Below are 22928 nucleotides of genomic sequence, written 5' to 3' on the forward strand. Positions count from 1 at the left end.
TTTTGATTATACACAGCATATAACCTATACAAGTATCTTGAAACTTCCTTCTCTAAAAGAGCTTAAAATTCTTTGATGTGTTCGACTTAATCATTTGGATCAATAATTTGGCCTTTGTACTGAAAGTAAGAAAGGAAAGTTAGTGCCATATGCTGACACTCTGTCCTTTATGTCACAGTATGAAAGGCTTTATAAGATGGTAAAGGAATTCCATCCCTATCGGGATCTATGGACAACTACATCAGACTGGCTACGCTGGCATGACAGTTGGATGAATGACCCACTGACCACTATTGATGCTGAACAAATAGAGAAGAATGTAATTGAATCCTATAAGATTCTGCATAAATGTACCAAATTCTTTAAGGACATTCCAGGTAAATAGTTACTTCTATTTCCTTTATAGAATATAAATAAATTCTGAAAATGCAAATAAGTTTTTATGAAAAAAATTGATCATTCAATAATTTTTTTTAAGTAGTGAACTGAAGAATGTGTGTGGTTATTATTTATATGCATTTCCATAAGACATTTGATAAAGTCCCTCATAAATGTCTAATAAAGATGAAATCCATGGACTTGAAATCACATTATTTATCTGTTAAAAAATTGACTGGCAAGAGGCAGACAGTGGAGCTAAGTTTGCAAGGCATGACTAGAACTCTAGTTTGTAAGGCACGACTAGTTCCCTACAAGTATCTGGGGCCACAGCTATTCAAAGCCTTAATGACTTAGATAATGATATCGAAAGCAACAGGTACAAGCTTAATGATGACACAAAAAAATAGGCAGAATTGTAAACAGCGTAGGTTGAAAACCACAAATACAAACTTGTTGAGGACACAAAAATAGGCAGAATTGTAGGTTGAAGCACAAAATTACACGGAGATGTTGGTATATTAAAAAAATGCTAAAACATTTTAATGCAACAAAATATGAGGACATCCACTTTGGTCCTGAAAAGGGCAAAACAGAGTACTTTCTAAATGATAAAAGCTAGAAAGAGTGAGGATCCAAAGAAATATGTCAGTCCAAGTAGGCTGGGATTTTCCAGTCCTGCCCACAGCAGGAATTGTTGCAGTATACGATGAGCATGAAGAGGACAAGGAAATCAACACATCCCCTTTTCATCTAGACTCTGGTCCATGTAACTATGATAGCAGTGAACCCAATCCTAATTTTCCATTCAATAGCAATGCTACACTTATCATCTGTTATTGACCATTACAGTGCTCTCTTGGCTACAATGATGAAATAAAATTTGTCACAAAACGAACATTTCAAACTAACAAATTAAATCATCCAATGATTCATATAAAAGTTGACTAGTCATGTCTTGTGCATTTGCTTAGCGTCTACCCAATACTTCTAAGCAATGCCACCCTGATGGCTGGCATACTGTTCAGTGAAAAAGACTACAGATGGCCCTGCAGGTTGACTTTGCACAGCTCTGGGTTAAGAAGCTTACTTTTGGACTGCACAACCTCAGTATATGCAGCAGCATTCTGGTCTAACTGAAAGTCTAATAGCAATTTTATTGGCAGAATAGGAGCTGTGAGAGGACAAATATTTTATTGTCATAGAATTTTGTCTTTTAGGGCATTGCTGCTACATGCCTCTAGACTGTTAGTATCTGAAATGGTTGCTAGGTAGTACTTGGTTTTAAAAAGAAGGAAAGCACATCAGCAAAGTAACAGAAAAGGTTGTTAATGGTGCTGTCAAACAGCACTTGTCCAGAAACTGACACTCAGGGCCTGATCTTACTGCCTGTTCGTCTCCCATTGCTATTGTAAGCGAGGATGGAGAATTTGGCGCTCAGCCAAATCTTCATTCACTGTAGTAGGACTAGAAATTCCCAAATGGCTGGAAAATTCTGCCTTCAGTTTGGGTTCTACCAGGGCCTTCAGCTCCTGACTTCACTACAGCCTTGGTTCAAACATGGACAGAAGAGCTGAACTCAACAAGTAAGGTGAGAGTGACTTCAGGGATGCAGTTGATTAAGTGTAACATCAAGGAGCCCTAACAAAATAGGATTCCATGGGAATCAGGGAAAACTCTTCATTGGTTGGAGTCACACCTAGAACAGAAAAAGATGGTTATAGTTGTTAGAGTTAATCATTTTGATCCTAGGTCATTGTAATGTCTTCAGTCAGGCCATTGAGGTTGGCCGAATGGAGTATGAACTCCCTGATTAGGGATCCAATTGATGGGCCAATCAGAGAGTCTTTGCCTTCTATTTAATCGGGAATGTCAGTTCCCCTGACATCCCTGGAGATAGACTGCTAACTACCCGCACTCTGTGTACTGCTGTTAGAATTTGTTAATAAAGGGATTTTGGTGAAGGGACTTTTGCCTCCAAAGACTTATTATAGGCCATACTGCAGAAATTTTTCAGGGAGCTAGGCACAACTGTCATCAGCTGTTTCATCAATGATCTTCGCTCCATCACAAGGTCAAAAGTGGAGATGTTCGCTAATGATTGCACAACATTCAGCACTGTTTGCAACTTCTTAGATACTGAAGCAGCCCATGCCCACATGTAGCAAGACCTGGAAAACATTCAGGCTTGGGCTAGTAAGTGGCTAGTAACATTAGTGTGACATAAGTGCCAGGCAATAACCATCTGCAATAAGAGAGAATTCAACCATCTCCTCTTTACATTCAAAGATATTTCCATCACTCAGTGTCCTACTGTCAACATTCTGGAGGGTTACCATTGACCAAAAACTGAACTAGGGCAGCCATGTAAATATGGTGGCTACAGCAAAAGGTCAGAGACTTGGAATTCTGCAGCAAATAAGTCATATCTTGACTCCCCAAAGCCTATCCACCTTTTACAAGGCACAAGTTAGGAGTGTGATGGAATACTCTCCCTTTGACTGGATAAGTGCAGCTCTAAGAGTACCCAAGAATCTCAACACCATCCAGGACAAAGCAGCCCACTTGATTGGCACCCCATCCACAAACATTCACTCCCTCCACAACTGACACATTGGCATTAGAGGGTATCATCTACAAGACTCATTGCAGGATCTCATCAAAATTCTATCAACAGAACCTTGCAAACTCACAACCTCTACCACCTAGATGGACATCTAGGTGGTAGAGGTTGGCATGGTGGCACAGTGGTTAGCACTACTGTCTCACAGTGTCAGAGACCTGGATTCAATTCTGGCCTTGGGTCACTGTCTGTGTGGAATTTGAACATTGTCCCCGTGTCTGTGGGTTTCCTTCGCTGCTTCAGTTTCCGCCCACAGTCCAAAGATGTACAGGTTAGGTGGATTGGCCATGCTAAATTGCCCCTTCGTGTCAGGACTAACTAGGGTAAATGCGTGGGGTTATGGGAATAGGGTCTAGGTGGGATTGTGGTCAGTGTGGACTCGATAGGCCGAATGGCCTCCTTCTGCACTGTAGGTTTCTATGATTCTATGATTCACGGCCATTTGCATGTTCCCTTTCAAGCTACTCACCAGCCTGACTTGGAACTCTATCACTGTTCCTCAGTCAAAATCTTGGTACTCCCTTCCTACTGGCACTGAGGGTGTACGTATAACCAGAGGGATTGCAGCAGATCAAGAATTCAGCTCACCACAACTTTCTCAAGAGCATTTAAGGATGGGCAATAAGAATGCTGGCCTAGCCAGCAACGCCCATGTCCCATGAAAGAATAAAAAAAATTGTTTTAAAGGAGGGGAGAAAGCCAGGTGTGCACATTTTGACATTTTTGCAGATCGTAAAGAAGAAATTGTGCCTTTAGGAGAAAGAGGGATGTGATAAGATTGTCAGCTTCAGTGATTACATTTCTAACAATAGCCATGGAGGAGTGGACTAGCTTATCCCGGAGGGAACGGTCTACGTGGAATGCTGACAGAGGAGGTGAAGGGAAGATGTATGTGTTTGATAGTAGCATCACGCTGGAGCTGGCGAAAATGGCAGAGGATTATGCTTTGCATGCGGAGGTTGGTGGTGTGAATTGTGAGAACAAGGGGAATTCTATCCTTGTTCTGGGAGGGAGGGGAGGGGGTGAGGGCCGTGGCACGGGAGATGGACTGCATGCTGTTGAGGGCCCTGTCGACAACTGTAGATGCCTGTACAGCTACCATTTTTTTAGGTTCCAAAGATGCAGGCCATTAATTCCAGGAGATTTGTTGACTTTTACACTCATTTCTCCAGTCCTTTTTCTCTACTGATATTAATTAGTTTAAATTCCACACACTCACTAACCCTGTGGTTCTTTTCTATTTTTTGAGTGCTTTGTGTCTTTTACTTGTATGGCAGATACAAAATATTTGTTGAAGGTCTGTTATTTCCTTATTTCTCATTATGATTTCTCAAGGAACTTTTGCTAACCTATTCCTTTTGACACATCTGTAGAAATTCTTACAATTTGTTTATTTCTTGCTATTTTACTCTTATTTTGTCACCTCTTTATCAATCCATTTGGTTACCTTTTACTTGTGTCTAAACCTCTCTTTATCTCTAAGCTTACTACTATTTCTCATAACATAAAGAAGCCTCTTCTTTTAATCTCACACAAACCTTAATTGTTACTGGAGTTTTTGTTTATTGTTGAAATGCACTGTTGATCAGAATTTTGAATTATTTCCTTAAAATATTTATCACTGCTTAATCTACTGCTGTACCTATTTAATCATTTGGACAATCAGTCTTAGCGAACTGCCCTCCTATCTCTGTCATTGACTTGATTTTAAGTTTAAGATTCTTGTTTCGAACTTCTTGTTTTCAAGTATGCAACTTTCAAACTTAATATGAAATTCTGTCATGTTATAATTAATCTGGCCCGTAGGATCATTTATACAGGGTTACTAATTAAGCCTGACTCATGACACAAAACAAGATCTAAAATATTCTTCTGCCTGGTTGGTTCAGTGATGTATTGTTATGTAAAGCTGTCTTGAATGCATTTCATGAATGTATATTTCAGCCCATTAGATTTGTTCCGTCCACATGAAGATTAATTGTTCCTCATGATTATTGCATTATATTTACGTTCCCATCACTTTTTAATTACTGCTCTGTTATAGATAAGTTTGGCGGACCTGTACATTACTCCGACCATAGTTTTCTGTCCCTTATCTCCAACACGGCATGGTAGCACAGTGGTCAGCACTGCTACTTCACAGCTCCAGGGACCTGGGTTCGATTCCTGGCTTGGGACACTGTCTGTGCGGAGTTTGCACATTCTCCTCGTGTCTGCATGGGCTTCCTCTGGATGCTCCGGTTTCCTCCCACAGTCCAAAGATGTGAGGGTTAGGTTGATTGGCCTTGCTAAAATTGCCCCTTAGTGTCCTGAGATGCGTAGGTTAGAGGGCTTAGTGGGTAAAATACGTAGGGATATGGGGATAGGGCCTGGATGGGATTGTGGTCAGTGCAGACTCGATGGGCCAAATGCCTTGTTTCTGTACTGTAGGGTTTCTATGATTTTATGAACTAACATAATTTATTTCCTGATCTTCCAAGCAAAAATCCTTTCTTATGACTGTTCATTAATATCAGAGCCATTTCCCACCCCCAACCCCAGCTACATACCTTTTTCCATTCTGCTTGTCTTTTCAAAAAGTCAAATACTTTGAAACAATTTGTTTCACCTTGATCACCTTGAAACACTTTTGTTACATTTATTCCTTTTTGTGCCAGTAGTTCTTCTATCTTGTTATGAAAACTCTGCTTCACTTACTCTTCACTTCAGATTTCTAAATTTCCCCTTGCCTGATCCCTCCCTCCCAGCTTTTTAGTTTAAAGCCTATCTACCACTCTGGTTATTCAATTCTTCAGGACACTGATCAGAGGTTGGCTTAAATGGAGCCATGACAGCTTCCATTTTTCTCTAGTAGTGATGGTGTGCGCTAGAAATTAAAGCACCTCTCTCTCATATTACTCTTTGACTCACATATTTCACTCTGTTATCTGCTTGATCCTAAACCAGTTTGTGTGTGGCTCAGGTATTAATCCTTAAAATTCTGTTTATTAATCCAGCCACCAGCTTCTCAATCTCTGCAAGATCTCATTTTTTGCTCCAAGTCATTGATTCCAATATAACATATCCTGCCTGATGCTGACATGATGGGCTAAAGGGCCTCTTGCTGTGTTGTAAAACTTTGTGACTCTATGACAGGAAATTCCTTTGTCATCACGTGAACGGTGGTGTGATCTTGCAATTCAGAATGCTCTTAAAGTTGAACCTACACTTTTGACAATTTAACAATCGATTAGAATTCAACACTTTCAAATCAATTTGAATTAATAAAAGTCCAGATCAAGCGCATAAATGGGGACTTTGTAGGAAAAGATTCCAAAGATACAGCATTACTTCAGGTTTAGGTAAATAGTCAGAAGTAGAGCAGGTTAACAGTTGCTTTACTGAATTGTGGTTGGCATTGTAAGGCAAGGAATTAATGAATTATTTGCTAAGTTTGAAAAAGTAGTAAAATCTTTTGATGTTTTAATCTAAGAAGTAATAAAATATTGGAAACAGCTACATTAGACAAATCAGTGCTGCAGCAAATTGTCCTTCAACTTCAGCCCAGTATCTTCAATGCAACAGAATTGAACACTGACAAACTGTGCAGGGCAGAAACTCAGAAACGCGTAAAAGGCCCAAAGGTTATCCACAAGATTGAAACTGCAAACCCGGAAGAGAGACAACCATGCTTCTTGGGCGAGGTCAAAGATCTTGGTCTCTCATTTTGGAATGCATGGATTTAACTTTTAACATCTTTTAAATTAGGCGCAGGAATCAGAGTAACAGTCCTGGGATGCTGGCCTTCATAGCGAGGGGGATTGAATATAAAAGTAGGGAGGTCTTGCTGCAGCTGTATAGGGCATTGGTGAGGCCGCAGCTGGAGTACTGTGTGCAGTTTTGGGCGCCGCACCTGCGCAAGGATATTTTGGCCCTGGAGGGAGTGCAGAGGAGGTTTACTAGGCTGATACCGGAGTTGAGGGGATTGAGCTATGAGGAGAGGCTGAATAAACTAGGCTTGTACTCGTTAGAGTTTAGAAGAATGAGGGGAGATCTCATTGAGACGTATAAGATGATGAATGGGATGGATAGGATAGAGGTGGAGAGACTCTTCCCGCTCAAAAAAGACAGTAGGACTAGGGGGCACAGCCTCAAGATAAAGGGGAGGCGGTTTAGAACGGAGTTGAGGAGGAACTTCTTCACTCAAAGGGTGGTGAATCTCTGGAATTCTCTGCCCGTTGAAGTGGTGGAGGCTGCCTCGCTAAATATTTTTAAGAAGCGGGTTGATGGGTTTTTGATAAGAGAAGGGATTAAGGGTTATGGGGAGAGGGCGGGAAAGTGGAACTGAGCCACGACAGATCAGCCATGATCTTATTGAATGGCGGGGCAGGCTCGAAGGGCTAGATGGCCTACTCCTGCTCCTATTTCTTATGTTCTTATGTTCTTATGTTCTTATGTCTGACAAAGAACCATGGCTGGTGATGCACTGGCTGATGTTGCCCATAACATACCGACATGGAACAGGAGGCTTAAAGGCACTGGTGAAAGGCACTCTGTAGGGGACACTGAAATACAAAAATAAAACAATCCATGAGACTCTCCTTGTAAGCCACAACCAAAACTGTTCATTACTAAGCCACAAAACTGGTTTGAACTTAACCTGCAACAGAGGATTGACAAGCTCGGAACGGCCTGGCTCCAAGACCAAAAGTAAATTCCTGAAAGTGTTCGGAGGACTGGGGCATCTGAAAAAAACGTACAGGATCACATTGAGAGAGGATGTCTTGGACCTATTCAAACTGCATAAAATAAAGTTTATTTATTTATTAGTCACAAGTAGGCTTACATTCATACTGCAATGAAGTTACTGTGAAAATCCCCCAATTGCCACACCCTGGTGCCTATTCGGGTACACCAAGGAAGAATTTAACATGGCCAATGCACCTAACCTGCACATTTTTGGACTGTGGGAGGAAACCAGAGCACCTGGAGGAAACCCACACAGACATGGGGAGAATGTGCAAACTCCACAAAGACAGTGACCCAAGCTGGAAATTGAACTCAGGTCTCTGGTGCTGTGTGGCAGCAGTGATAACCACGGTGCCACCATGCTGCCCCACATCCCCACCTGCTCTTGAAGTAGCAGTGATGAAAGTCATATGAATCATTTCCCCAGTCACATAACACATGGTGTTCTGGGATAGTCCCAATTCCAAAATCCATTGACTGGATACAAGTCAATAAAGATACATTCAGAGAAGTACATACCTTGTCCTCATTGGATGAAAGTCTGGCTAAATTCCCAACAACATGCTATTTTCAAAACAGGATGCAGACGGTGGCTTTTGGCACTTCCCTCTTGACGAAGAAGCCAGGCTGCCAACGACATTTGTACCCACTTTGACAGATTCTGCTTTAACTGCCTACCTTTGGAATCACATCAGTGCCAGAAATGTTCCAGTGTATGACATTCACCACCTTGAATGGTTTTTAGGGCGTCATATGCCATATGAACAGTGTATTGGTTTATGGTGCAATGGTGGATGAACATGGCAGGAGATCCACAGCAATCTTTAGAGCACCTCTAGGAAGCAGGGCTGATGACAAATGTGAGCTTTCCAAAACATCAATTCAATTCCTTGTCTACATTGTCAGCAATAAAGGGAACATGACAGACACACAAAAAAAACAAGACTCTCAGTGAGTTCCCAACCCCATTCTCAATTCCAGACAACCAACAATTCTTGTGGATGATGAACCAGCTGGCAAAATCTTTACCAAATTTTACAGAGATCATAGAACTACTGAGGCATCTACTTAAGAAAGACCAAGCATGGTGCTTGGACTTGCATCAGAAGTAAGCATTCACTTGTGTAAAGGTGATGCTGTAGCATTCTGACCCACTGTGACACAGTCCTGCCTATCATCAAAGCAGTGGATGCATTATCCACAGGCCTGGGAGCAACCCTGTTCCAGGAGCAATTGATGGAAGTTGCCAGCCTGTGTACTGTACTTCCAGAAGGCTGAGGGAGTGTTAAGAACAGGAGAGGGATAGTTCATACTGACCCTTACCACCTGTTCATAAGCAGAAAGTGTTTTGAATTACTTTTTAAAAGAATAGGCAGTACTGTGTTTTCCCAATTCCTGGATTTTTGTGATCCGATTTTACTAATAATCCCAGCAAATTTGAGTAATATGAGGTCAGTATGGTCGCAAAGTGGTTAACACTACTGCCTCACAGCGCCAGGGACCTGGATTCGATTCCAGCTTGGGTGACTGTGTGGAGTTCGCATGTTCTCCCATGTCTGCATGGGTTTTCTCTCACAACGTGAAGATGTGCAGGTTAGGTTGATTGGCCATGATAAATTGTCCCTTAATTTAAGGGTCATTAGCAGGGTAAATATGTGCGGTTACGGGGATCGGACCTGTATGGGATTGTTGTCAGTACAGGCTCAATGGGGCCAAATGGCCTAATTCTGCCCAGTTGATTCTATGGTTCAATGAATTCAAAAGGTTTGTTTGTTCTACACTTTTTAACCATGTCACACTGTAAAAAGGAAAGAGGTGAAAATAAAGGAAAGTGTTTTATAGTTTAGAAACAGATAAATGAATATTAGTTCATGGAATCATAGAATCCCTACAATGCAGAAGGAGGCTATTTGGCTCATTGAGTCTACAGCAATAACAATCCTAACCAGGCTCATCCCTGAAACCCCATGTATTCCAAGTATTCCAAAATCTCATCCTTAATAATGGACTCTAAAATCTTACCAACGACTGAGGTTAGACTAACCGGCCTGTAATTTCCCATCTTTTGCATCTCTTCTTAAACAGGGGTATTACATTATTTCAAGTCCTCTAGGATCCTCTCTGACTCCAGTGATTCCTGAAAAATGACCACTAAAGCCTCCACAATCTTTTCAGTTATCTCCGTCAGAACTCTGGTGTGTAGTCCATCTGGTCCAGGTGATTTATCCATCTTCAGATTTTTCAGCTTCCTTAACACCTTTAGTAATGACCGTCACTCTCACCTCTGCCCCCGACTCCTAAATTTTTGATGTTACTGGTGTTTTAACTGTAATACCGTTACATCTGATTCCAGCTTTTTGCTCTCAGACTGCAGGGTGAATGCTATCATATTATGGTCACTGCCTCCTAAGGGTTTCTTCACTTAAGCTCCTTTATGAAATCTAGTGCATTCTACATGAGCTGCTCCAAAGAGCCCTTTTGTAGACATTTCACAAATTTCTTTTCTTGGGATCCACCACAAACCTGATTTTCCCAGCCTATCTCGGGGGGAAGTTCCCCCATGATCACTGTGATATTGCTTTTCTTACACGCCTTTAGTATCTCCTGGTGTATCTTGTGCCCCACATTCTGAATATTACTTGGAGGCCTGTACATAACTCTCATCAGGGTCTTTTTACCTTTCTTCAACTCTACCCACACAGATTCTACATCTTGTGATCCTATATTGCTTCTTGCTATCAATTTAATTTTATTTCTTATGAACATGGCAACTCCGCACGCTCTGCCCACCTGCTTGTCTTTTTGATAGACAGTGTATCTTTGGATATTTAGCTTCCAGCCCTGCTCCTCTTGCAGCCACGTCACTGTGATGCCCACATTACACCTGCCAATTTCAATTTTTTTTATTTCAAAAATTCATATTCATAAAAAAAACTCTCAAATAAGTCATTGCAAAACAACATATCTGATGATTACAAACAGTGCAAAAAACCCTTCATTTTTAGAATACCACACAATGCTTAGTTACAAGACATTACATTCATTACATTTCAATACTTGAAACTACATACAGTCATTGGACTTCATTGTGTGCTGTTGTTTTCCAGATTAGCATACAGTAACGCAGACAGAGAGTGTCCTACAGTTACTGGGCCCTTGCTCTGCCTTGGTTGAAAGGCTTTACACGGTGGCATTTTCCCATTGTGCCTTTGCGGCAGCTGCCCCAAGCTTGAGCGCATCCCTGAGCATGTAGTCCTGGACTTTGGAATGTGCCAGTCTGTAACACTCGGTTGAAGACAAATCTTTCAACTGGAAGATCAGCAAGTTTCAGGTGGACCAAAGTGTGTCCTTCACTGAATTGATGACCCTCCAGCAATTGATGTTTGTCTCAGTGTGCGTCCCTGGAAACAGCCCATAGAGCACAGAATCCTGCGTCACCAAGCTGCTCAGGATGAACTTCGACAAGTACCACTGCATCTCACTCCAGATCTTCTTTACAAAGGCATATTCCACAAGGAGGTGTGCAGCCATCTCATCACCCCTGCAGCCGCTTTGAGGACAGTGTGCGGTGGTGTTGAGATCTCGAGCGTACATAAAGGATCTGATGGGGTGCCCTTCTCATCAAGCATCAGGTCTTGGTGCTTGTTTGAAAGTTCTGTTGATGAGACATTCTGCCAGATGACACTGACTGTCTGCTCAGGGAACCATCCAACAGGATCCACCATCTCCTTTCCTCTCAGGGCCTCAAGGACATTATGTGCTGACCACAGGGTCAACAGCAGGGTTCTAAGGAATGTGGAGGAACAGAGAGATCTTGGGGTTCATATCCACAGATCTCTGAATGTTGCCACTCAAGTGGATAGAGCCGTGGAGAAGGCTTATAGTGTGTTAGCGTTTATTAACAGGGGGTTTGCATTTAAGAGCCATTGGGTTATGCTGCAACTATACCGGACATTGGTGAGACCACATTTGGAATATTGTGTTCAGTTCTGATCACCTCATTATAAGAAGGATGTGGAAGCATTGGAGAGGGTGCAGAGGAAATTTACCAGGATGCTGCCTGGTTTGGAGGAAAGGTTGAGGGAGCTGAGGCTTTTCTCTTTGGAGCGGAGGAAGATGAGAGGCGACTTAATAGAGGTTTATAAGATGATGAGAGGATTGATAGAGTGGACACGCAGAGACTATTTCCTCAGGTGGATGTAGCTGTTACTAGGGGGCATAACTATAAGGTTCATGGTGGGAGATATAGGAGGGATGTCCGAGGTAGATTCTTCACCCAGAGAGTGGTTGGGGTGTGGAATAGACTGCCTGCTGTGATAGTGGAGTCAGACACTTTAGGAACTTTCAAACTGTTATTGGATAGGCACATGGAGCACTCCAGAGGGGATAGCTTGATCTTGGGATTGGACATAGCTCGACACAACATTGAGGGCCGAAGAGCCTGTACTGTGCTGTAATGTTCTATGTTCTATGTTCTGCGGCAGTGTGGCCAGACCCATCCTCCGCAATACTTGGGACGGGTAGAACCTCAAAAAGTAGTGGCACTTGCTGTTAGCGTACTGAGGATCTACACACAGCTTGGTGCAGCCGCACACAAAGGTGGCCTTCAGGATGAGGATCAGGATTTTCCCTTCTGTTCTCTCGAGATTTATGCATCGCTTACCTCCGGACATGATCCATCTTTGATCTCCAGATAAATTTGATGATGGCCTGGGTCACTGCTGCTGTGCAATATTTAGGGATAGGCTAGACCTGTGCCACTTACATAGTCTGTATCTCACACCAGATGACCAGGTTTTTTCCGATGATAGAGACGGAATGTTGCTATCCCTGGATTGGAAGATGACCTTGGAGGCCTCCAAGGCAAAAAGTGAGGCTTGCTGGGCCTTCATCTCCCGGAGACCCTCTTTGATATCAACCCCCATCTTCTGCAGTTGGAGCAGCTTCTGCATGCTTTTCTGGAGTTGGGACATTTTCCCCAATCTCTCCCTGGCCTTCTGAACCCTTTTGCGGATGAAAAGCTCTTGGTTATCCTTGATGATTTCCCAACAGAGCATTGGAGACTCAAAGAAGGGTTTCCTGGTTCGCCAACCGTGGTAAACCCTTTTGAGTTCCTTGAGATTCTCTGGGGTCAACAGTTCTACATTTAGCTTCCAGGACCCCTTGCCCACTTTCTGGTTTCCTCCTAGCTGACATCGGCCAGCAGGAGGCAGTGGTCAGAAAACAACGCTGGCTTGATGTCGGTGGACCTGACCATGAGGGCATGGGATACAAACATGAAGTGAACAGACCCGTCTGGCTGTGACCACATGTATTTAAGCTGCACACCATCTGCTGGGTTGCTGAAGACATCATGCAGTTTGGCATCTTTGACTGTTTCCAGCAGGAGTCTGGATGTAGCACCCAGTTTGTTTTCAGCCCTGCTGGATCAGCCAGCGGTGTCTATCATGCACTTAAAGTCCCCACCCAGAATGATTAGCCTGGAGGTGGTGAGCAGCAGTGACAGCTGTTCAAAAACTGCCAGCCGCTCACTCTTGACGGCAGAGGCATACACATTAATCAGCCTAAGAGGGCAGTTCTTGTAGGTGATGTCTGCTACAAAGAGGCATCCTCCCACCACCTCCTTAACTTTGGAGATGGTGAAGTTGCTTCCTCGTAGCAGAATGCCTAGGCCAGAGGAATGGCAGTCGTTCCCACTTTACTAGATGGATGGTCCGGGGGACCATACACTCAACCAACGCCTGTAGCTGCTGAGATGAGATATCCCTCACTTGTGCAGGAACAGCAGGTTGGCTTTGACATTGGCCAGGTAGGATAAGTTGGCCACACATCTCAAACCATCTTTAATGTTGCGTACATTTATGGATGCAAACTTCAAAGACATTTTAAAATTTAAAAGATTTGACAGTTCTTACATGCCTTTCAGTTAGCATGCTCTGGTAGCTGCGTGTCCGTGGCACTGATGAAGTTCTGCAGGGCCGAGGTAGCAGTCCGACGCTGCCTCAGCTCCCTGACCATGACAGGGTGACATTGGTGGTGTTGTGTAGCCCTCGGTTGATGTCGGGGTTGCTGGCTGGTCTCCTCCTTGGACATTGTTGGTGCCGTCAGTGTCCTCATTTCTGTTTTGCGGGGTCAGGGGAGCCTTGGCTGCACTGCTGCTTCCGTCAGCTGGATGGTCCCGAATTGTTTCGACGTCGGTGGTCTGTGCCTGCTATGGTTCCTGTGCCACTTTTATGTTGAACCTCTTGATGTTCTGTCGACTGCCAGCTCTTTTTCCCTCATCTGAGGAGGCGTCGCCACTGGAGGCTCTAGCTGCGAGGGATTTTCTTTTGCCGGTGTTTTTCTTGGAGGTTATGTCCTGCCAGGGCCCCTCTAGATCTCTGCTCTCCTGTTCCATGGCCTCTGTGCCCTCTGCTGATGGTGTGTATGTGTCATCCTGCTGAGCTGACGAATCCACCTTTGCGTCAGAAGCTTTCTCTGTGCCAGTTTCTTTTGCGGTGGATTTCTTGTTCTAGGAGGCAACAGGAATACTTGCCTTCCTCGCTCTGCCACCGGTGATCTGGGTATAGCTTACCTTTCGCTTGGGGCAGACTTTGTAGACATGGCCAGTCTCCCCACACAGGTTGCAACATTTGCACTCTGTGCAGTCGTTGGTCGAGTGCCCCTCCTTCAAGCAGTTTCTGCAGAAGGTGTGCTGCAGTTTGAGGCAAAATGGCCAGTTTTCCCACAGATGCAGCACACTCATGGCTGTCCCGTGTAATACAGGAAGCTTCGGTTCCCTCCGATGGCAAAATTTGAGGGCAGGTGCAGAAGGTCTCCCTTGGGGTCTGTCTTCAGGGTGACTCTCATCTGCCTTCTACAAGTCCCGACTCCGTATTTGTCCATCATGTCCACACTCTCTCCCTTCTCCTCTACATACCTGGAGAGGAATGTCAGCCACAGGAATGTAGATATCATACATCTGGTATGTGATACAATCCAGTTCTGCTGGGACGGCATCGTGAACAGGGGCTCCACCGTCAGGATGGGGGGGGCTCCCGTTTTGCCTTTCTCCTTCAACGCTGTCAGGAACTTGAAGCATCCTGACAGGCTCCTGAAACTGACATCCATATACGGCTGGTTGTTGTACTCAGCCACACCATAGACATCTGCTGCTTGGAATCCGCAACACTCGAACAACACCTTCTTCACGAGGTAATCGTGACCCACAGGCCAGCCTCCCCCGAAGGTTTCACCTCGATGGTGTTGGGCACCCCTTGGTCTGTAGCTCTCGGAGCAGCAGCAGCCATAACTCAAAAACACTAAGTCTAACTGTACCGGCGTTAGGTCTAAGATACGGGATTGAAACCAGTATAAAGATCCACCTGTAGCAACAGAGCTCAAGTTAAGTCGGTCATCTGCCATCTGCTTCTTCAATCCACAATCCCCCATTGAAATTTGATAGCTCTTTGTGAAATCCAAGCCCTTGGCTTTGATCATACGCTTACAATTTCAATTTGTGCTATAAACTCATTTACTTTGTTTTGTGTACTGCACACATTCAAACACAACACCCTCAGTCCTGCATTGACCTCTCCCCTTTTCATTAACCCTTTCCAAATTCTTCCTCCTGTTACTTGATCTGGAGACTTTAATAATCTCTCCTGATAACTCGTTCCCTTTAACTTTTTTCATAATTTTTCATGCAGTTGAACCCATCCCCCACTATTTAGTTTAACGCTCTATCTATAGCCCTAGTTATGTGACTCATTAAGACTCTGGTTCCAGCATGATTCAGGTGTGGCCCATCCCATCAGAACTGCTCCCTTTAAACCCAGTACTGGTGCCAGTGTCCCAAGATTTTGGACTCACTTCTCCCATACCAATCTTTGAGCCACGCATTTAACTTTTTAATCTTATTGATTCTGTACCAATTAACTCATTGTTTCAGCAGATGCACTAATTCCACGAGCAAGCTTGACTTATCAGATGCAGTCCCTGTAGTCCCCTTTGAAATTGGCCTGATGAGTCCCAGGTGTGATGAGAATCTGTTAATAGCTATCTAGGCATAATGAGGTGCAACATCCCAAAAACCGAAAAAAGAGTTATTTTGTCCATAGACCTACTGGGGATAGCTTCCACACAGAGTGCCATGACCAGGAGACTTGTAGCAGTCATCTTAATTTTATTTGTTCAGCAGAAAAAGACTAGTTTTAAAAATAAATAGCAGTAAGGATAAAGCTTTAAAATATATAGTGAATTTCTTTTCATGTGATAGGAACCCAACAAGAGGTATACCATCATAGAGAAGAAAGCCATCACAATCATGTGGGCATGCAAGAGAAGTTTTCAGACTATATCATCAGCCTAAATGTTGAAATTGAAACAAGCCACTAATCTTCTTCTTGGACAAGAAGGAGCTAGCCATGATGCCTCCCAGAAACTAAAGGTTTCACCTGCAGCTCATAATGTCATCGATGAGATGACACATATCCAAAGTAAAAACCAGATATCAGTAGACACATCTTTAAGGGCTGCAGTGGGCCTCCTGACAAAGTAGGATGTCAATCTCATTGAACAACTAGAAGTGCACTCCCTCATGACAACACCTGCCAGCAATCATACGTAAACTCCAATGCATCCACCAGGAACAAATGCACATCTGCAGATAATACCAAGCATGGACTTAGACACCATGGAGAGACCATGAAAACCTGGTTTGAACAACAAAAATACTTTACAGTTATAGATGACTTCCTAGTCTGTGATGAACAGCTGGTCATTTTATTTTCCCTGTGGCCAGAGATCCTTCAAAAAATGCATCAGGACACCTAGGCATCAATAAGTGCTCAATCTGCTGACTGGGTTGCCAAGTATTTCCAAGGTGCTTGGAGATACTATTGTAATTTGCCAAATGTGTGTGTTGCACAAGCAGGACCAAAAAGTGCCCCTCATCCCCACACAATTCCCTATGAGCCGTTGGGAAGGCTGTGCATACCTGTTTGTTTTTAACAGCAGTTCATTTATTATACTGGTGGACTACTTTTCCAGTATCATTCTGTCTTATCCCGGTACCTCTTCACATTGTTTCTATTCAGATAATTATCCAACACCCTCTTGAATGCCTCGATTTAACCTGTCTCCAGCACACTTCCAAGCATTTCAAAAAAAATGTATTTTTTCATGTAGGGCAGCACGGTAGCACAGTGGCTAGTACTGCTGCTTCACAGCTCCAGGGACCTGGGTTTGATTCCCAGTTTGGATCACTGTCTGTGTGGGGTTTGCACATTCTCCTCGTGTCTGCGTGCGTTTCCTCCAGGTGCTCCAGTTTCCTCCCACAGTCAAAAGATGTTAGGTTAGGTTGATTGGCCATGCGTAACAAAATTGCTCCTTAGTGTCCTGAGATGCGTAGGTTAGAGGGATTAGTGGGTAAATGTGTAGGGATATGGGGGTAGGACCTGGGTGGGATTGTGATCGGTGCAGATTCGATGGGCCAGATAGCCTCTTTCTGCACTGTAGGGTTCCTATGATTCTGTGTCACCGAAAATCACTACATCAACGACTAGCTTTCAGTAGCAGATTCATTAACTGAAATTACATTTTATGAGCTGCTTTGGTGGGATGCACTGGTAGAAGACTTGGGGGCGGTGTGGGAAAGTGTATTATCAGGATTTCTCATATCTAGGGTTATTTGGCACTGGATGCAGTACCGATGAAAGAGAGCACATGAGTGGCACCTAGGATCAGTCTAGTATTGGATAAAGCCATATGTACCCACTAGCTTGTACACTTATTCTTTGCTTATTTGTAAATAGCTTTAATTCAGTAAAAACGTACAGTTAATCTGTGTATGATTACAAAGACTTCTTCAGTTCTGCTGAATTATAACCAACTATCTACAATAATACACTAACTGATTCCTGGCCTCCTGTCCTTTAACATCAATCCTTGATGTTTTTCTTGCTTTTGAATTTACCTAATCAAAATACTGTCACTGCTCAACCTCCTGCCACTGCTCAGGCCCATTTTGTGCTACACCATTGCTGCTTTCCCACCACCTGCTCAGGTCACCAATCTATTCAACCAAGGAAGGTATCACAGCTGAATCAAATTCTACAATCATCTGACATATACAAACTTGCAACTTTGTATTAAGAGTATACAGTACAGTATACATTGGAGTATTTTGTTATATCTATACTTCCACCATAATCTTCTAAATTAGTTTATTTGTTTAATTGATTTATTGAAAAAATAGGAAGGGATACTTATTGGCATTGGTAGTGGATTGTAGAATTAAGATCTATACCTTTGTCACGTATCCCTTCGTGAATAAAGCTAAACTCAGTAAAGATTGAATTTTAATGTCCTTCTCCAACTTGCTGTAAGAACTTTAACAGATGGCAATTGTCAAATGGCACCTTCAATCATCCATTGCCTGGACTTGATAAGTGTCTCTCTATATTCTGAGTAAAATCAAATAAACAAATTAACTGAGGTCTTCCTTAAAGTGGCACTATAACAAAAGAAAAATTTTAAAGAAAACTTAACAAAGTGTTACTGGTTGTGGAAGCCTCAAGTGTACCTGAGGACACCTGGACGCAGACATAACCACAGAAGAGAGGTAAGTCAAACAACCCCTTAACTGCCCACTGACTGGATCTTTATGCTTTCTATTTGTAAACTGGTGAATAAACATAAATGATTTAACTAATTGAAAGCTCCTTAAAGAGGGTAAAATCATGGATGGAAGAAATAGGTAGAATAACCACTGAAATTGGAGCTCAGGATCTTCTGTTAACTAGACATGCTTTGGGGGCGATTGGTGTGTCGGCCAGTTTGCGGGATTCCCGTGAACATTTGCACTGCGATTGCACCTCCCAGGCCTGGATTTCTGGTAGGGTCTGTGCGGCTCTGGAGATCAGCTGGGAGGTGGGGCTGATATGCAATTTCTATTTTAAATTCGATTTAAAAGTATTTAGCAGGCCTGGGACTGAATTCACCGGGCCCGCTAGTATCTCCCACCCCACCAATACAATTTTAAACCAACGGCATTCAAACTAGCTCCCCACTTTCGGGGAACTAGCTAGATGACACTGCTGGAGTGAAGGAGGGGCAATTGGGGCCCTGGAGGGACTTGGATAGTGGGGAAATAATGGCCCCTGGGCATGGACATCCTGGCAGTGCCAGCCTGTGCCTTCTGGCACTACCCAGGGGGCAAACTGTCCAGGCCCAGGGGCACCTTGGCACTGCCCACTGGGCATGAGGCAATGCCAAGGTGGGGCAGTGTCACGAGGTGGAGCTGGCTGGGGGCAGGGCCTAGGGGATGATCATGGGGGGGGGCCTGCTGGCACTCTGCAAGGGCTCAATCAGGGTGGTCTGGGGGGAGTGGTCTACCAGGGGGGGTCTGCCAGGAGTGTGGGAGATTCTTGTTTCAAGTTCCACTGAAAAAAACCAGCATGATTTAGACCAGTTTCCCTGTGAGTTCGACACTTAGAACGTTTTTAGGAGAATTGCGCCCTTTAATCCACAAAGCCACTGCATCTATCAGCAGAGTCTTCTTGAGCAAACTAAAAACAAATTAACTAATAAACTAATAGAAGCTCCTGAAAGGCATACTGTAACAAAAATTAAAATACTTTTAACAGAAACTTAACGAATTAAATGAAAATACATTTCCTGCAGTCTAGGTGTTTTCTCATTATTTCTTGAGCAAGCCAAAAACAATTAACCTAATCAATAAATGAACTGTCTCTTAAAGGGGCACTGTAACAAAAGTATCAAGGGAAATTTAAATTAAAACACCATTATGGGAAATGATAATCACTCTGGCATCTAGGGTGCCCAGTGGATATAGAAGACTTCAAAGCAGACACCATTGCCCCCTCTGCAGGAAGAAATTGTAGCTGCAGGAGAGGGACAGATAGTTATGCCAAATGACTCTCTCAACAGGTCCAGGCAGCAGGTGTTAAGTGTCTCTTCATGCTCTCTTCTTGTAAACCAAATGAACAACTATAGATTAATTAACTTATTGAAAGCCCCCTAAAGGGTCAAAATCATGGATGGAAGAAGTAGAGTCACCACAAAGATTGGAGCTCAGGTTCTCCTGTTGACCAGACTGGTGCTTTAATCCACAAAGCCATTACATCCATTAGCAGTGTATTCATACTCTTTTGAGTACAACCGTGAAACAAATAGACAAAATAACAAAGTAGCAAATAACAAAATGTATTTTTTTACTTGAATAAAACAATCAATAAATTAAACAAAAATGATGGGGTGACAGCCTCTGGTCAGGCACTGTAACTAATGTAAAATGTCAAAACGAAACTTAAGTAATTAAGTTAAAATGCCATTCCCGTGGAGGATGCGCTGACAATGTAAGACATGTTTCCCAATGCTCCTTGGGATAGTGACTAAATAAATAATATTTTAAGCATATTTTCATTATTTTTCTGTCTCTCAACTAACATATTTTGTTCATAAGTGCAAGTGCGTATAATTTTGCTCACAAAACTTTAGAAATGCCTAGAACCTGATTTCGGAAGGATGCTGTGGTAGCAGACCGTGAAATCTCAACCTGTCCTGATTCTATTCGTGCTGGCAGAGAAACAGATTGCAAGGGGGCCTGTCCGAGCATGGAGCTGTTACAGATGCATTTGAATACTCAAAAGTGATGTGTGTGGAAAGACACACTGACCACAAGTCTCCATTTGGAAATAATCTCTGTTAGTGAAGAGTTGAAGTATTTCACTATGACACTGCAAACATTCTCCGAATTTCAGGAAAACTGTTTGAAAGTGTTCTATGGCAAGATCATGATGGACTTGCAGACTAGAGTAAATCAGCTCTTAATTGAAGTCAAATCATCAAAAACGAAAAGTGAAGATTTGGAGGGACGTCAGAGGGTGGATGAGGAGCTGGAGGGCTCACTCCTGACAGAGTTTATGTGCAGTTGTTATAGGACATGCTAAAACTGGGGGACAGGCCTCTCTTGGACCATGCCCACAGTACACTGCACGCGAGACCTAGGGATGGCAGGGATCTATGCCCCTTGATTATACATGTTCACTTACTGTGACCAGATCCTCTGCCAAGCTGGGAAAGCTGCTCCTCTACTCTACCAGAGGTAGAGACTATATTTCCAGACTTCATCTCCACTGTAGCCAAATTAAGAGCTGTGACACATCTTCTGCACTCCTGGCCACAGATCAAGTTTGGCGTCTCCTTGCCTGCGAATTAAGAATCACACTATCAAGTGGCCAAGCGCTTGTTTGATAGCCCACTTGCTGCTGCAACCTTCATCAGCGGTTCAATAAAATTGGATGGTCATTCTGAAGATATTGAACAGTAGGAAGAGGCCTAAATTAACTTATATTTTCCGAGGAGTATTGATGAATAGGGTGCGTAGGAAAAGGAGGCACACATTACCGAACCCAACTGCAATGTTTTTATTTTGCTGGCATCTGCCAACCTTGGGGACTGTTTTCCCACTCCGCCTTGCTAATTTTCTAGCACAGTGGAGTGGGAGAATCTCGAGGCTGGGCATGCATGAGATTCATGCATGCGTTCCCGCCATGAGCTCGTTTTTCATTCTGGCATTGTCAGATCTGCATTGGAAACTGGCGGGAAGACCAGGTAAGTAATTTTTATCTGTTTTAAATATAATTTCAAATATAAGTCAAAGATGTGCAGGTTAGGTTGATTGGCCATGCTAAGAAATTGCCCCTTATTGTCGGGGGATGTGTAGGTTAGAGGGATTAGTGGATATAATATGTAGGAATATGGGGGTAGAGCCAGCGTGAATATCATTAAATTTCAGAGGGCGGTACCTATTCCTGCCTGAAACGATGAAAGCTGTGCAGTAGCTTTGAACTGTCAACTTCCCATTTGTGGCCAGTTCAATCACTGACCAGCCCAGGACCACCACAGTGCTGCCTCTGAATGCCCCCCCGCACCTGCCACGGTCCAATCATGGCTCCCTGCATTCCCGGGCCAGCCCCGAATCCCCTGCCCCAGTCCGCCCCAATCTCCTTGCGCTCCCCCACAGTGCAAACACCCCAGGAGGCAGACCCCGCTACGATTGACCCTCTCTGGCAGATCGGCCCCAGCCCAGTCAATCAGATCCCAATGCAGAGTGGCAGCAGGAGCCTTCACCCCACTGTTTGCCCCCTGAGCCCCACACCCATCAGTGCTGCCCTATTAGGCCCCACCCTGATATGCCACACCCTCTTGGCATTTCCCATGCCCAGTGGACAGTGCCAAGTTGCCTCCTGGTCATGGGCACTTTGCCCCTTGGATAGTGAAGGAGAAACAGGCTGGCACTGCCAGTGTGCCCATGCCCAGAGGGCACCACCTCCACCACCCAATCTCCTGGGGTGCCCCAATTGCCCCCTTTTCCACAGTGGAGTCGTCCTGATAGTTCCCCGAAAGTGGGGACCTACTGTAAACACTCTGGTGGGGTGCAAGAGGCTAGCGGCTTGGAGAATTCAGTTCCAGGCCCACTAATTACATTTAAATTATCATAGAATCATAGAACACTGCAGTGCAGAAAGAGGCCCTCCAGCCCATCGAATCTGCACCAAACACAGTCCCACAATACGACCCCTCAGTTCCCTACACTTCTCTTGCACTCTCCTGATTGATTTTTTCTCTTCATAGTCCTTCGTATCAACAGTAAAAGCCTTATGGGAGCAGACTTAAGTGAGGAATTCACAAATAAGACTTGTGATGCAGTATTATATCACATTCATTCCTCATCCATTTGCTGCAAACACAGTGTGAAACAATATAAAATCTTCCATCGCATCCACCTGAATAAAGTCAGACAATCTAGGATTTAGCAAGATACTGACAAGTACCTTGACAAGTGTCATCAAGCCCTGCTACCCTGATACATACGCTTTTGTCTTTCCATCCTTACACAGTTTCTGGACTGCCACCTTTAAAACTATTTCTGGAATATTGCAAACACTAGCTGACACAATTCCACTGACTGCACTTTTTGGTGTGCTACCAACAGCCTTTCCATTGGCCAAATATAAAACTGATTTCATAGTCTTTGTGACTCTTCTGGAAAGATGCTTAATTTTACTTAGATGGAGGTCATGTGCTCTTCCATCCCTCCCCCACTGGATTAAGAATATATTACATTTCAGTAAATTAGGAAAAAATAAGGTGCACACTACAAGGCTCTACTATAAAACTTTACAAGATCTGG

At 43.6% G+C, this 22928-nt stretch overlaps 1 protein-coding gene across 1 annotated transcript in view; it reads left to right on the top strand.

Moving 5' to 3' along the window:
* The window catches only part of dnah1 (dynein, axonemal, heavy chain 1), a 537372-nt gene that overhangs the window by 159345 nt on the left and 355099 nt on the right, over window positions 1-22928 (top strand). The window contains exon 20 of the mRNA XM_080184401.1: window positions 179-377. Coding sequence (XP_080040527.1) covers window positions 179-377 — 199 coding nt within the window. The remainder of the gene's footprint in view (window positions 1-178; window positions 378-22928) is intronic.

Source organism: Carcharhinus amblyrhynchos, chromosome 3 (assembly GCF_965287045.1).
Source record: "Carcharhinus amblyrhynchos chromosome 3, sCarAmb.v2.hapA, whole genome shotgun sequence".
Taxonomy (NCBI): Eukaryota; Metazoa; Chordata; class Chondrichthyes; order Carcharhiniformes; family Carcharhinidae; genus Carcharhinus; species Carcharhinus amblyrhynchos.